The sequence below is a fragment of the Convolutriloba macropyga genome, chromosome 12 (assembly GCF_964194025.1).
Source record: "Convolutriloba macropyga chromosome 12, txConMacr16.3, whole genome shotgun sequence".
Lineage (NCBI taxonomy): Eukaryota > Metazoa > Xenacoelomorpha > Acoela > Convolutidae > Convolutriloba > Convolutriloba macropyga.
This window is the reverse complement of record NC_134479.1, coordinates 54,320,524-54,337,767: the sequence shown is the minus strand read 5'-3', so window position 1 is coordinate 54,337,767 and position 17,244 is coordinate 54,320,524. Positions and strand designations below refer to the sequence as shown.

At 36.0% G+C, this 17,244-nt stretch overlaps 2 protein-coding genes across 3 annotated transcripts in view; both read left to right on the top strand.

Annotated features, from left to right (window-relative positions):
- LOC142351216 (uncharacterized) overlaps positions 1-6,841 on the top strand; it is a 33,048-nt gene extending 26,207 nt beyond the window's left edge. For both annotated transcript variants that reach the window (XM_075403345.1, XM_075403344.1), the window contains exon 5: positions 6,515-6,841. In XM_075403345.1, the coding sequence (XP_075259460.1) occupies positions 6,515-6,671 (157 nt within the window). In that variant the 3' untranslated portion in view covers positions 6,672-6,841. The remainder of the gene's footprint in view (positions 1-6,514) is intronic.
- LOC142350787 (2-oxoisovalerate dehydrogenase subunit alpha, mitochondrial-like) overlaps positions 1-17,244 on the top strand; it is a 130,168-nt gene that overhangs the window by 48,878 nt on the left and 64,046 nt on the right. The gene's annotated exons all lie outside the window — the stretch shown is intronic.

Here is a 17,244-nt window from a genome sequence, read left to right as displayed (position 1 = left end):
TTTTCTGACTCTCCTTGAATTTGTTCGGTTTCCTCTTCTTTCTCCTCATCGCTGTAAACTTCTTTGAGAACTTTTTTAGCATGAGTGTTGGATACTAAGTGCGGGGATATCTTGAGTTCGTGCAAAATATTTGTGTGCACGGCTAGGTCAATTTTCATTGTCGGCTGTTGCAAATTGTACAAAAAAGTTGACACTCTAACTCTCATAGGTTTGTCCTCAATATGAAGGAAACCACTCGGGTCCTCAATGAAAACTGTTTCTGAACTTAACATCTTGTTTAGGATGATTTCCGCTCTTTGGATTTTGTTTTCTTCCATTAATTCTACTTCTGACATTATGGAGTCAAAGTCTGATTCTCTTTTTTTCAATGAGGTCTCAATTTCGCCATCATCACTAAAGAAAGACACTTTCAGAAAGTACACTTTCACTTTCATCATCCAATTCACTTTTTAGATCAACACTACTTGTTCTTCTTCTTTTGCGCTTTTTCAAGATATTAGTTTTATTATTTTCCTGTTCAGTCGCCTCTTTGCTTTCAAATTCGGTTGGGTTGTTTCGTCGGAGGAGTGACAATTGAGCAGCTTTCTGTTTATAAATGGGATTATCCAAAATTTCTGTCCTAGTCGGTTGTTTGGACACAAACATTCTTTTCGGTATCAAGACAAACTCTTCCGCATGCATTACTCTTCTTCAAGTAAAGGTAACAAGAGAGCCTTATGCTTCGAAGTAGATGTAAATTTTTTACCAATAGCTGACGCTTTTTCCTCAAACTTGTCTCTTTGGAAAGAAAATGTCGGAATGATGTTTCGTAGTTTTCAAGTAAACTTTTATCTGTTACGTTTCCATTTATAACAATGAGAAAGCATTCACGGAGAAATTTTATAAATTTATTTGATGATTTTTTGATGAATTTTTTTAGCATGCTTTCCGGCATTTCGAGCATTTGCCTCAGCATACATATCTCTTTCTCTCTCATTTGTGAGGTGGGTAATTACAGCTTTGGAAGATGGCAGATAGAAAATTGTTGGCCTCGGTGGTACAATATTTGAACAATAACGTAGTGAGTCGGTTGTTTTTGGGTCTAAATCAATCAATAAGTGTCCGAATGGTTGTTTTGTTGCAAGATCATAGCTGTCTTTTAAAAAGTTTGTGTTATTGAGTTGTTTTCCAATATAACTTATCTGCTGTATATCTCTGGGAGATTTGAACAAAATGATTTGTGTTGTGTTGAGATCAATTGTTCGAGACCATTTACTCTGTTGAAACAAATTATGCTTAACATAGCTAAAATGTGTTAAGAAATTTGCTAAAATGTTTTCCTGGAAAATGTCCATCGAAGCAGATGATATAACGTGTACTGTGAACTCATCCTCAAAACGGTGTTTACTCATTTTGATTTGGAGATTCTCGTACTAGTTGTAATTCTGGCTGGTAAAACTTGCCCTGGATAATTTCTTTAATAGAATCAATAAGAGAATATGTAGGTGGATTAAGCGTCGGAATACCGGCAATTTCAAAAACTTCGTCAGTGAAAGATTGTTTGTATCCTTTTCGGAAAGTTTTTTCCTTTTTAACGATTCGAACAAAATCACCCACGTAAAGTTTTGGTTTTTGACTGCGACGTGTCTCCACAGTTAATGATACAAGTCTTGGTACATCTTTTTTGGTAACTTTGTTAGGAGCAAGTTTGGTGACACGATTAACACGGGAGTTGATAGTTTTTACGAATTGATCCAAATTGTTAATATAAGAATACGTCCATTTTTCCTCCAAATATCGGTAAATAATATTTTTAAGTGACCTGATATTTCTTTCTGCAAACGCAGACTTCTTTTTGCTGAAAGTACTATACAAATGAATTCCTCGTTTGTTGCAGAGTGTTTTGAAAGCTCCCAAAAACTCAGTACCATCATCCACCCCTTTTTGTGGTTGCTTGTGTTTGATCATGTTTCGGAAGACCTTTGCGGTTTCTGTTGCATTTTTTTTTCAACGGTTCAACACGTAGATACCTCGAGAGGCAGTCAACTGCTACGAGCAAGTAATTAACATCACGATTGTATTTTGCAAGTTTATCAACATGAGCTAAATCTAATGACCAGATTTCATTCAGATCGTTGACAATTACTTTTAATCGCGGAAAATTCAACCGCTGTGCGCGATATTTTGTGAAGGATGGTTTTGTTTCCAAATACATTTTGACTTTTGTCATTGGCAGTTTACTGAAATCTTTTAATCGCTTTGAGCTTCCGAATGATGCTGGACCTTTAGAATAGAGTCTATCCAGTAGTTTCACATCTTTAAAAGTTAGACCATTTTTTTCCTTTCGTCTCCTGCTCTGTCTTTTTGTTTGTTTGATTTTTTGGTTCTGCAGTTTTTGATCCGGAGGCTTTACTTTGACTTCCACTGCTCTGTTCGCTTCTTTGTTGTTTTTCTGACTCTCCTTGAATTTGTTCGGTTTCCTCTTCTTTCTCCTCATCGCTGTAAACTTCTTTGAGAACTTTTTTAGCATGAGTGTTGGATACTAAGTGCGGGGATATCTTGAGTTCGTGCAAAATATTTGTGTGCACGGCTAGGTCAATTTTCATTGTCGGCTGTTGCAAATTGTACAAAAAAGTTGACACTCTAACTCTCATAGGTTTGTCCTCAATATGAAGGAAACCACTCGAGTCCTCAATGAAAACTGTTTCTGAACTTAACATCTTGTTTAGGATGATTTCCGCTCTTTGGATTTTGTTTTCTTCCATTAATTCTACTTCTGACATTATGGAGTCAAAGTCTGATTCTCTTTTTTTAATGAGGTCTCAATTTCGCCATCATCACTAAAGAAAGACACTTTCAGAAAGTACACTTTCACTTTCATCATCCAATTCACTTTTTAGATCAACACTACTTGTTCTTCTTCTTTTGCGCTTTTTCACGATATTAGTTTTATTATTTTCCTGTTCAGTCGCCTCTTTGCTTTCAAATTCGGTTGGGTTGTTTCGTCGGAGGAGTGACAATTGAGCAGCTTTCTGTTTATAAATGGGATTATCCAAAATTTCTGTCCTAGTCGGTTGTTTGGACACAAACATTCTTTTCGGTATCAAGACAAACTCTTCCGCATGCATTACTCTTCTTCAAGTAAAGCTTCGAGCCTTATGCTTCGAAGTAGATGTAAATTTTTTACCAATAGCTGACGCTTTTTCCTCAAACTTGTCTCTTTGGAAAGAAAATGTCGGAATGATGTTTCGTAGTTTTCAAGTAAACTTTTATCTGTGGGCACGTTTCCATTTATAACATTGAGAAAGCATTCACGGAGAAATTTTATAAATTTATTTGATGATTTTTTGATGAATTTTTTTAGCATGCTTTCCGGCATTTCGAGCATTTGCCTCAGCATACATATCTCTTTCTCTCTCATTTGTGAGGTGGGTAATTACAGCTTTGGAAGATGGCAGATAGAAAATTGTTGGCCTCGGTGGTACAATATTTGAACAATAACGTAGTGAGTCGGTTGTTTTTGGGTCTAAATCAATCAATAAGTGTCCGAATGGTTGTTTTGTTGCAAGATCATAGCTGTCTTTTAAAAAGTTTGTGTTATTGAGTTGTTTTCCAATATAACTTATCTGCTGTATATCTCTGGGAGATTTGAACAAAATGATTTGTGTTGTGTTGAGATCAATTGTTCGAGACCATTTACTCTGTTGAAACAAATTATGCTTAACATAGATAACACTGATTTTTTTGTGGCGTCCAGCTGTTGCAAGTTTTGAAAACCCCCTGTCATTGAAAATTTCCTCGCAAGAATCGTCAAAGACGAGCAAACAGTTTTCCAACTGTGAAATGAATTCAAATCCCGAGAATTTGGTAAAAATAAATGTTCAAGTTACGCTCCATCGTTTTAAATTTTGGTTGATCATGTTGATAGAAATAGTATATTGACTTGAAATTAGCGAAAAACGTATTCTTAAGAAGCATTTGAAAAATAATTTCGGTCTTTCCACAACCTGAAGGACTACAGACTGCCATGAAGAGACAATCACTCGTTGAGATTATTTTATTCATAACTTAGGATTTGGAAGTGCGTATCCAACTGTGCACGATAGCAATGAAAACCAAAATGTTGATTCTTCACAATCGAGGTGGTAGAAAACTAATTTCGTCAGCGAAACTACAATAAGGAAAACTATTATCGAAACTTGTGTAAAATAAACTACCTCAGAGCGCGGTAATCTAGAATTGCAAAACCTCCAAGACCGTCTCTCTTGGTTTTGATCATAAAAACCAAGTCAGTGATTCCTGCTCCACTGCCAGCGCAATCTAATTGATCTCCTGATTGACTCATTTTGAAAGCAAATGATTTTCAAAAAAGAATTTAATTCAAAAATTCTGTTAGTTTATTCTTTAGTTAGTTCATCAACCATAAAAAATTCGTATGTAATAAATTCAGAGTTTTTGTCTTCCTTCTTATATTTTACTTTATAGTTCGCTTGAAATCCGTAGTCATTGCCATAGTAGACAATTGACTCCACCTTTCCTTCTCTGACTACCTCTTTGATTTCATCGGGGAGACTCTCATCGTCCAGGGGTACTGGTACTGGCACTGGATACTTGGGCGTAGGTAAAGGGGTTAGTTTCAGTTTTTTCATTTTCTCTTGTAAAGACATGATACATTTGAAAGTACTCCAGCAGTGAAAGATATTTCTTTGGTGTTTCAATTTCAGCAGTATTACAAAGTATTTGCTGCTTCCTCAGTATAGTTTGTCCACGAGAATCAATTTTTTCTTCTTTCAGTAAAGTCACTGTCAACTGGTTATCACTCGCAATGCAACTGCATACTGTCAAATTTGGAGATAAATTCACTTGAAGAACTGAAGGAGTTGCTTTCTCCACACGACGACTCATTAGTTGGTAGTGTTATCCAATAAAAGTACACCTGTGCCTTTCTCTTTGCGCAATGCTTTTTCTTTTGTTTGAATGGTAGTATAGATGAATGAAGTGAACAAGTCAAGTGCTCTACTGGAGTGAAGATTTCTTCAATTTTTGGACATAGCAAGGTTTCTAAATTTGTGACGTCTTTTTGAAGGAGTTTTTGCAGTGTCTCCGTCTTCTCCTTCCCCTTTGCGTAGAATTTAGCAGTAGGAAAACGGATCTTGATTGCTATAAGTATTTGTGATAGAAACCAGTAAGGGTAGCTGCCGCTGTCGCACGAAATACCATGCAAATGCTTCGATACCCACTGATGCGATTTCCTCTCACTCGAGGACAGCGAGTTGAAGGAAATTGGAGGAAGAAAAAGAACCATGTCTGAGTAGTTGTTTGAACAAATAGATAATTCTTTTATAATGAATCCACTCTTTTTGTGTCGAAAACCTTCAAAATCTATAACAACAATCTCCGGACTCAACATTCCAGCAAACTGAATAAGTTACGTTTAAAAGTTTTCACGAACATGCAGAAGAATAAACCTGTCAGGTGACCAACGTAAGCGTTTGTGATTGGACAAGGCAAAACGTAAGAGTATCCTGGACCCTTTTGGCTATACTCTGCAATAAATCCAGAGGCATCATGAAGAATTGCATGTAAGCGAAGCACTTTAAATGATTTCAAATAAGTATCCAATGAAGAGTTATCTATTCCAATGATCCCACCATAAGGCCTCAGTTTTAGTGCAATTTCGAGGTTAACATCAGTGTCCAAGTGCAAGCAGGTTGCCAAAAAGTTAAGAAATCTTTCATTATGCTCTGGATAGTCTGTTTTTATTAAATTATAGATTTCATGAATGGTTTTTAAATCTACCGTCGCGATTGTTGTTGTCATGCTGTTTTTGAGCAAGCATTATAGAGAAATGAAAATTAGGTGACTTTTGCAGGGTATGATAATTACTTTTTTTTGTTTGTGTCTACATGACAGCTCCTTTTCCCTCAAGGTTTTTAAAGTTCTTCCTGGTTGGTTTCCTTAAACTGATTTTTTTTAAATGCAAGTGTCCCCCCTCCCCTCCATAAGACTCAGAGAAAAATAAAGAAGAAATCTAAGTGCCCCCCCCCCTGTAGTTTGACCGGGAAGACACTTGTGTCCCCCCTGTAGTTTGACCGGGAAGACACTTGTGTCCCCCCCTGTGGTGTTCACGGGAAGACACTTATGTCCCCCCGGAGTTTGCCCAGACCAAAACAAGATTAAAGTACCCTGGCGCAGACATATGACGAATTAACTTTCAAAGCAAAAGCGGTGGTAGTTAAAATGGCTTCAAGCCCAAAGCGGCAAACCAGTCACGCAAGTGGAGGGAAAATGGTTTCCTAAGATTAGTTTCATGCATGGCAGGGGAAATAAGGAGAAAGAATTTCAAAGTGTCCCACCCTGTAGTTTGCCCAGGAAGACACTTGTGTCCCCCCCCCGTAGTGTTCACGGGAAGACACTTATTTCCCCCCCCCCCCCGTAGTTTGCCCAGAAAGACACATCACTACTTTTATATATTGGTTTTTAAGCTTGGTGAGTCAAACATAAAATCATCACTGCTTTTTTACCCTATCCCCAGGGCTCCTTCAATCCCGATGAGTCACATGCCTGCCTCCTACGTGAACAAATTCGATTGGTCACGTGTCCAATCGGGAAAGTCACGTGCTCATGTGCCTCGATTTTGGGTCGATGACAAAGAGTCAATAAAACGAGCTCTTAAAATGCCATTGTGGTGAAAAACTGAAATAAATTTCTAAAGTGATAACGGTATCACTTATCTTGTTCAACTTTTAAGCTGCTAATTTAGTGATATCTTTGTAATGATATGCTGGCTCGTGAAATCAATTAAATATTTTACAACAAATAAACAATTAATAAGAAATAAACAATTAAATATTTTACATAATTTCTTCTGAAGCGACGGAAAGTTTCTGCGATGCTGGATTTCTTTTGTTCTCTAACTGAAATTGGGAGTTTTTTATGCGCGTCCTAGAAAGGTAAAAATGGTAAAAGCTTTGGAAAAAAATTTTATCAAAATAATCTCTTTTCTTTCTAGCAACTCAAAATTCTTTAATTGCAAATTTTTAATTCATGCTGCAATGAGCAAGAATTTGCATTTATTGTTAGAATGGGGTCAAATTCCACACCAAGTGTTTCCTGAGATGAAATTAAGATAGGCAGGCATTAAAAGTATGCGGGCTTCGTTAAGTAAATGGATTTCGTTAAGCGTTAAATTTGCACTTAATTCTTTTGTCTTATTCCTAACAGGTTGAAAATTGCGTAAGAATGATTTTATCAGGTAAAAATGGAGCCGTTCATCTTTATTCTCTTCGGATCAGCCTTAAATAGCCATTCGCATGAAGCATTTCTAAATTCGATTCTCGATACACTAAAATTTGCAGGCCAAAAATTGAGTAAACCATTTTTTTACATTGAGAAATTCTTCATCTTTTTTAGCTCAGAAATCAGCCTTTTCTTCATGCAACTTAATCTTCCCAATTAGATTTGCATTCCACTGGGAGGGTTTTAGACGCCTGATAAAATTGATGCACTAGTGTTTGTTCCTGTCTTCACTCACTTAGAAGAACTTAATTTTCTTTAGGTAGGCTCTAGATTATCTTTTGCTTTCGATGTATGAAATGCTATATAGGAACTCTAAGACTTGTTATTTCAAGTTCTAACAAACACCGTCCCGACCGCATTTAGGAAGAGAAAGGTTGGTTGAGAACGTTTGGGCAACGTCACTTGCTTGTGGAGGAGACAGACGTCTCCGGAATATTGCATTGAATCCTTCCAGTTTCTTCTCGTTATCTGCGATTCTGTCATGGCCTGATTGCTCAGTCGTGAAGCTGGCTGAGCAAGTTTTGCGTCAACAGAAACTCTTTCTCTGCAATTTTGAACAGCTGGTGTTGCTGGGCATGCAAAACGACCGAATGCATTTTCAAAATTCACACAGTTCGCAATTGCCTGTGGTTTAAATCATTGTGTACAAACATCACATTTTTGCTCGAGGGTGGCGGTTGAGGTGACACCAATTTCATTGAGGACTAAATTTGAGAATCGGCTGGACGATAGGGTAGAGACCGCTAAGGGCTGCAAATATGTTCAATCAAACAGATAGGGGAAACAACCACCCTAAATAATTAACTGTAAAAAGATTCAGCAGAGATAGCTAATAGAAAAGTGAATAAAGTATCTAGCCGACACGGGAGTTTTCGAGGTCAAGGCTCCTGATGTGAGGAACCTATGGTCGAATTACTAACTAAAAATTGCGCTTTTCAAACACAGGTATTAACAAGACGGTGGATGCTGTCTACAGAACCTATGGTTTAACGACACCATCGACAAAGCGCCAATATTTTATGGTGTGAAATTTGTAAGCGTTGGGGTGTTTGTAGCGTTGTAATCTTTTCTCAGAGTAATTTTTGTGTTCAGCTTTAGGAAATCTGGTGACTGAAGTGCGAGTCGCCATTCACAGTTGTTTTTGGCTTTCCGAGGAATTCTTGAAATAAATATCTCAATTTAGACACCTCTCTTAAAAATGTTGCTACATTTCTAAAGTTGCTCTTAGTGAAGCCCCCGATATCACACGCAGTTGGCAGATAAAATAAGGGGTGGTTTTTCAGATAAAAGTTACAGCAATTTAAAAAAAATTTCTAAATAAAATGTATGAAAGAGAAGGCCACAAAGTAATCAAAATCTTAATGAACTTCAACTTCTGGCCGAATTATATAAGATTAACTCTGAAATTGAAAATTCTTTCCTAACTCGCTTCCCGGGTTGACCATCATAAACACTTCTTGGCAACCAGATCCAAGCCATATATGGAGGTTATGGTAACTTAGTAACCATACAGCTGGCCATGGAAAAAAATCAACATTGCTCAAAAAGTTCTTAAAACACCCAAGCGTTGCTCTCTGAATGAAAAAAAACTCATCAGGACCAAAATCATGTATGATTCTTGGATATGATTACCAAGAAATGTCAACTCGGGTTCTTTATTGTCTCTGTTTTTATTATTCAGCCTCATAAACGAATGCTGGCGAAGACCCTGACCTGTGCAACAATTATTTTGTCTAGATCATAGATAGATTCACTCACAATACTGTATTTTAATATTTACTTTAATAGAAGTTTGAAAAATTATGAAGTGCATTTGAAATAGAAATGAAGTGATAATATAAGTGATAAAATTCATTAAAGTGATACGAAACTATCATAATGTAAGTTATAAACTTCATTAAAGTGACAGGAAACTATGTTAATTACCACCTCCCCCTCACCCCCCCCCCCCACACACACACACACACACACATAGCCCACATAGGGGCAACTAAGATGGCGAAAAGCATGTTATTGTTTAATTCATGATTGTTATTACCGGTTACATGACAAAATACCCAATGCCAAAATACCCAATTTATTCCCTTTGATCTTTTCGTTCAATAATGCGATTACAAATTAGCACTCAAAATTACAAACAAATTGGGTATATTTTGGGTATTTTGTCACATTGGGTATTTTGACATTGGGTATTTTGTCCTGACACCGTTATTACCAGGACCATGCCGGTTAAAATTAGCAACACCTAAAAGCAGTTCACTAAATGTTGTTGTCAGTTGATATTGATGCATCTCAATAAATTGCTGGATTGATTAGTTATAATTGTAGCAGAAAAAAGAGGCTCTTGATGATAAAAGAGCATCATGTGCATACGAGTCACTGGACTGTTGGTACCCTCTCACATCGAAGTACAAATAGATTTCCCCGGCTCTGTTGTCTGGCTCGTTTTCATTCCAGGAAATTAAGTTTTGAACGTTTTTTCCACTTAGTGACGTCCAAACTCCGCTCAATTTCCGTACTCCCACCCAGATTGGGCGATATACGGATATGTCAATGTAGTCACCGTAGCGCTCTAACAGCCCGACTTCTAGGTCCCCGTTTATCAAGTCGAAAAGTCGTAAACCTTGAGAACTACAATGGTCCCTTGCGTCTGCCCAGCTCACCTTCTCGGAATTCCAAACCAAACTGATTCCCTTTTTGAAGCAGCCTATTAACCAAAATGAGAATGACCCATGAACGAAATACATATAGCAGAAATTTTGTTTGCAGAATACATTAACGTGTTCCAATAGATAGACAATACAAGGTATCAGAACTTATTTCTACAAGAAGTTTAGGGATGAAAAAGTATAAAAGTATTTAAAAAAAACTTTATCAACTTTCTGACAGCGAACTCAACTGAAGAGTCCACAAGTATGGACTCCCAATTTTTTGGGAGTCCATACTTGTTTACTGCAGGTCAGACAGAACTTGAATCTCAAAAACGGAGCGGTAAATAATTTATTACATGAATTACAGCAAGTAAAGTACACCTAGAATTATTTTAAGAAAAAGCTTTTTTTAAAAAAGAAGTGAATCTATACCGATTTTTTTTGTTTAAGAAAAAGTAAATGGAAAATATAACCCATGGGTTAAATATTACAAGTTTAAAACGCTGTATACAAAATTAGTTCAATTTTAAAAATCAAAATTAGTTGTTTTTTAAAGGTAAAAATTACTTTCGAAGCCACCAACGTTCCTTTCCAATGGTACAAGTTTGATAGGTTGGAACAAATGCTGATTTAAGATGCGCCTAAACTGTGAGCGTGATTTGATAACCCGGTCTTCAAGCAGAAATTAATTCCATTTTTGGATAGTTCCTTTTCGTAATGATCGACTGCTCCACCTTAGGAGAATTAGCTGATCAGTTCTGTTGTTTTTTCTTACTAAGACATTGCCACTTGGAGAAAATTTTCAGTGGCGTCTAATTTCAATAATAAAATATCATTACAAAATTTTGAGACACTGATATGGCTTATTAAGAGTTCTGCAGGCAAAATGTCAGATTTTACTAAGTGATCTCTAGATCTCCCGAATTTTTTTTTAAGAAACTTTAATTCCTCAATGGATTTCTGGCTACATTTCGGAGAACTTCATGTTTTAAAAAAGATAGAGCATTGAAAATTAAATGAGAAAGGACCAGGGAATTGAAGAGCATCAATCTTGCTTCCAGAGGTAACTGAAAGCGTATAGGGTAAATGGATCTATTCGATGTGGCAATATTTGGTAGGACTTTGTTGAGTTGTACATGAGAGCATCAAAAATCATTCATTACACCCAAGTACCTACAGTGACTTTTTGGCTTAATTTCCTGTCCCTGAAAAACTATTGGATCATTTTTTTTCTTTTTTTTCGAGACGTAAAGAAGTTCAGTTTTACCGATATTCATGGTTAATTTGTTTTGCGTTAGAAAAATATTTGTTTTTTTCCAGTATTTCAAAAACACTTTTTCCAGTTCGGCGACATTGTCTCCACTAAAATGGAAACTTGTGTCATCAGTAAATTGATTTATGTCGAAGTTCCCTTGTACTTTTTCTCGAAAATCATTAATGAAGAGCAGAAAAATTAGGGGTCTGAAAACCGTTCCCTTTGGAACATCATGATTTGTTTTCATTCACTCTGATTAAACATCGTTTATCTTGGCGCACTGCAGTCTGCTTTTAAGAAATGAAGTGTATAAATCGTATAAATCTACTGCATTTTCTGGAAAAGAGTACGCTTCAATATTTTTGAGGAAATTTTTTTGCGATTTTGAACTAAATGCTTTAGCTAGATCAATAAAAACAGCATCTGAAGTTTTCAAGTTATCATAGTTTGCTTGTAATGCTTCGATCAGGTGTAAAACCATCTGGAGAAGACTTATGTTTTTGAAATGCAAACTGTTTATCGTTCAAATTTTTTTTTTCTGTAGAAATCTTTGAGTTCAACAACTACCAATGAGATTTGCGCAAGTTCAAACTAACTGTTGTTTTCTGATCTTGATTTATGCAATCACCAGTTTACTTTAATGATATCAATCGTTAAGTTTTGTAAACCAAACTTGTTGAGAGCTGTGACAAAACGAGCACTGCAGACAAAATGCGAATAAATTAAAACTAGGTTGGTTAAATCTATGATGCTGTTTTCAGTGAGAGTAGCAATGCGTAATTTAGTCACTAATTCACCCAAATCAAGGGACTAAAATAGAGTCGGTGATGAGATCAAATGATTAGAATCAAAAAAAATTGTCACCGTAGTACGCACCCTTAAAATGCAAAAACTACCGACGTATATACCAGCGTTTGATCATGTCGGGATTCACCTTTTTTCCTGCGTTTTTGGGACCCACTTATTTTCCTGATCTTAATACACGTGTGCGGAAACCAGCGTCGATGTTGAGTATTTTGAAATTAGTACAATGTGATTTAGTTTTGTAATGTAAATTACACAACAAGACAGATTGAAAATCAGATTGAAAATTGTTTTACCGTTCAAATTCTATGCCGACGCAGAAGCCAGCATTAGTAATTTGGGTCTTTACCATTATAGCCCCCCAACTTCGTGGTCAGATAACCTTTAGCCCCAATCATGGTCACCATTATGGGGGATGGCTATAATTTTGTGGGTGGAGGGGCTATAATGGGAAAGCCCCGATAATTTACTGCTGGTAAGTTTTGCAAAGTCTTTCCTTCGCCGAAAATTTATCTGGATTGCCGGAAAAACTTAAAAGATTTGATCATAGACTGTTGTCATATCTTCCTAGTCTGACAAAAAGGCTGTTCAGACTTGGATTAGACCAGTGTTAAAGTGCGGCCCTGTAATTTTCATCTAGGATTTATTATTTGGTAACTTTGAAATTGGGTGACAGATTTGTACTTTGGTTATTTGTATTTTTGATCTAGGTTTATTCTTGCATTGAGATGATTAGAGGTTATTTTGGTCTAAGACTCGAGATTATTTCATGCAGTTTAATGTACATTTTTACTTCACTGCCCATTTCCGCGGCAAATGTAAAATGAGGAAAACATTTTAAAGTTCTTTGTATTTTATTTTTTCAGTTCTGCGCATCGTATGTTGTTTTGAAACCTCCAGTTATGAAGCACGTGCCAGTGCATCGTATGTGGTAATGCTACCCGGATTAAGGTGGCAGCGGATTCAAGAAAAGACTTTGTTTAAATAACCACTGAAAATCTTGCAAGTTTAATTATAGGTGTTGAATGAGCCGAATGGAAATTCTTTAGAAAATTGTTGATGCATTTAGTGCAAAAATTAGTACATGTTGAGCAAATTTCTTATATAAATATAAAAATTTAAAAAACTCACCAAAATTCAGCGCATTTTTAAAACAAAATTTTAAACGTATGTAAAACAAAACACAAAAGAATAAAGCTAATTTCTTACATAATATCAGCTTTTCAGAAAGAGAGGATATTTCAACGTTTTCAATTTTATTTATGCATACGTCTTTACAAATCTCGCAACATTTAGCACAATTTGAGACTTATACTGACTAAAATGCCACAATTCAAATTTTACCCAATAAATATGATTTTTCACGCTTTTCTAGACACAATTTGCAAACCTACAGTTTCGGTACTCAAGCTGCAGGTTGTCTACGCTTTCTTTAGCATAATCACATTGTTTTAAAACACTTCAAAGTTTGATAAAATAAAAGTTTGAAAGTTTGAAAGTTTTAGTAATTTGATAAAATAACACTGTTTGTGCAAAACTACAGAAGAAAATACTTTCAGTGTTTTAAAACAAGGTGATTGTGCTTAAGAAAGCGTGGACAGCCTGCAGCTTGAGTACCGAAACTGACGGTTTGCAAATTGTGTCTAGGAAAGTTGATGCATTTAGTGCAAAAATTAGTACATGTTGAGCAAATTTCTTATATATATATTAAAAACTTAAAAAACTCACCAAAATTCAGCGCATTTTTAAAACAAAATTTTAAACGTATGTAAAAAAAACACAAAAGAATAAAGCTAATTTCTTACATAATATCAGTTTTTCAGAAAAAGAGGATATTTCAACGTTTTCAATTTTATTTATGCATACGTCTTTGCAAATCTCGCAACATTTAGCACAATTTGAGACTTATACTGACTAAAATGCCACAATTCAAATTTTACCCACTAAATATGATTTTTCACGCTTTTCTACACACAATTTTCAAACCTTCAGTTTCGGTACTCAAGCTGCAGGTTGTCTACGTTTTCTTTAGCACAGTCACATTGTTTTAAAACACTGAAAGTTTGATAAAATAAAAGTTTGAAAGTTTGAAAGTTGATAAAATAACACTGTTTGTGCAAAACCACAGAAGAAAATACTTTCAGTGTTTTAAAACACGGTGATTGTGCTCAAGAAAGCGTGGACAACCTGCAGCTTGAGTACCGAAGCTGACGGTTTGCAAATTGTGTCTAGGAAACTGTGAAAAACATAGCCAAATATAGCTATTTACTATGAGCAATGGAAGAAAAGTAGGCTGTTGTTCTGGGGAAGCGACCTTTAGCTTGGTTGGTGGTAGTTATGCAGGAAATGTACCGAAGGCTTGGAAAGAGAAAAAGATGGAAGCAATGTAAGATTATCACTGAAAGAGTGAAAATTGTTTGAAAATAGGAAAATTAAGGCTGAAAGTAGGCAAGATTTGAGAGAAAATCACGGAAATTAATTAATCAATCCAATGACAGCCACAAATTAAATTTCAGTCACCAATTTTTTTTTAAATTGCTGCTTAATGATTTTAAAAAAAATCATGCTAGAACTTTGATGGCAATTAAACAGATAATAGACAGTTAAACGGATAATTATTTAAGATTTATCGGATCTATTCTATATTGCCTCGCCCCAGCTTTGTGGGCTTAAGTCCTTTACGTCCCCAGCCGCACATGCAATTTTGAACTACATTACAACATGTAATTTGTAACGGGTGGCGTAAAAGACACTGGGGTCAAAACAGAACAAGCTGATTTTTTTCGAAAGTATATTTTTTTCAGCGGATGTCAGCGCATTAAGTTCATAGTTTCTATTCAAAAACTTGACCACGGAACACGTGCAATTTCATTGTATCTGGGGTAAAGAAAAGTGTACAGCCTATGTTGTTTTGGACCATCCAGTTATGAAGCACGTGCCAGTGCATTGTATGTGGTAACGCTACCCGGATTAAGGTACCAGCGGATTCAAGAAAATAATTTGTTTAATAGTCCACTGAAAATCTTGCAAGTTTAATTTTAGGGGCTGAATGAGCCGAAAAGAAACTCTTTAGAAAATTATTGATGCGCTTCGTGCAAAATTCTGCACATGTTGAGCAATTGTCTTATATGAATTCAAAAATACAAAACTCATCAAATTCAGCGCATTTGTTGCAAAATTTTAAGCGTATGCAAACAAAAACGTAAAAAATAAAACAATTTTGACACATAATTTCACATTTCCAGGAAGTGAGGAGATTTTCAGATATCTTGCAACTTTCAGCACAATTTTAGACTTACACTGGCTAAAATTCCACAATGAATATTTTACCCACCAAATATATTTTTTTCAGTAGTTTGATAAAAGAACACTGTTTTGACCAAACTACTGAAGAAAGTTTTTTGTTGTTTAAAAACAGTGTGATTGTGCATAGGAAAGCTTGGAGCACCTGCTTGAGTACCGAAACTGAAGGTTTGCAAATTGTGTCTAGAAAAGCGTGAAAAAATATAGCCAAATATTCCTATTTACTATGACCAATGCAAGAAAAATAGGTTGTTGCTCTGGAGACCGGGATGCAATGTTTAGCTTGTGAGCTTATCGTTATACAGGCAATGAGCTGAAGGCGCGAAAAGATAAAAAATTGGAAGCAATGTAAGATGATCACTGAAAGAGTGAAAATGGTTTGAAAATAGGAAAGTTAAGGCTGAAAACAGGTAAGAAGAATTTTAATAATTGTGATAGTTATGGAAATTACTAAAACAATCTAATGACAGCCGCTGAAAAAACTTCAGTCCCCAAATTTTATTTAACTGGCCGCCTATTGTGATTTAAAAAAGTAAACTAATATTAGAAATGCGGTGACAATTAATCAGATAATTGATAGTTAAACGGATAATTAGTTTTGCCTCGCCCCAGCTTTGTGGGCTTATATCTTTAACACCCCCAGGCGCACGTGCTATTTTTTTTATCTTTATTACATCATGAAATTTGTAATGGGTGGCGTAAAAACACTGGGGGGGGGGCAAAACAGAATAACCTGATTTTTTTCTTATATATATTTTTTCAGCGGATGTCAGCGCATAAATTTCATAGTTTTTTTCAAGAAATGTCGACTACGGAGCGCGTGCAATTTTAATGTATCTGGGGTGTACAAGTGCAAGATTCCTATCAATTTTGTTTAACCCACCCCCCCCCCCCCCCCACAAACACACACAGCTTACCAGCTTACTAGGTGTTTATTATTTGCCAAACCCAAAGGCAAACGAAAATGATCCAAAAAATCGCAAAAAAATGCTTGCCCTGACAATGAACAACTGATATTACTGATCCATCAACATCCAAGCAATCTCTTTTGGAGTCCATGGCGAATGCAGTGTCGTTTCGTCTCTCAAGTGTCACAAAAGTCCACTGCGACCATTCATGACTATCAGATGCCGCGCAGTCATGGCAGCGCTGTAGCAGCGAAACTTTGACTCTTCAGCTTCGAGAACTTTTACCCAGTACCATTGACGAATTTCTTAGAAACAGGGATCATTTCCGTTTGTGCCCCCCCCCCCCCACAGTTTAGTGTGTGCATATTATTTGCAACCCCAGACGCACGTGTCAAATTTTTACAATAATGATTTACTATGTAATGTCACGTGCTCTGTAATTGGGGGGGGAAGAGATCCCAAAACAATTTATCTTTTATCGCGTTATGTCAGATGTAGAGATTTTTTTTTTCAAAAAAAGTTAAACCAATACTAGTAGTCCAGCACTTTGATATTTCAGCATTTTGTAAAAATTCAATTTTTCAATGTGTGGGATTGAGACTTCCTCGTATTTAGTTCTCTATCGATTCAACTGTACATGACATCTTTCGATGAATGTACATTCATGACCTCAAGTTTTTCAGTCGCATCTTTGTCATTAATATTCAGTTGACAATCAACTCAAAGTTTTTACCAATAAGACTATATTGCGTTTTGGTCTGGGCAGTGCTTTTGCTCAACCGTAAAGAACAGAAAATTGCCAGTCTCTATGTCATTTTGTTTTGTCTTCAAAGTTAATCTGAAAAAAAAATTATTACATAAGTTTACTTATATAAGTTGTCAAGAAAAAGAAATATTGTCTCTTATCAAAGAAGAAAACCAAAACAAACAGTGGCGTTTCTTGTTGTCGGACTCAGGTGGAGCTTTCCCTTGGTACTGGAATTATATCACAGCAATAGTTTTAGTTGCCCGTGTTGAAGTTTCTTTGATTTCATGGAAAGATAAT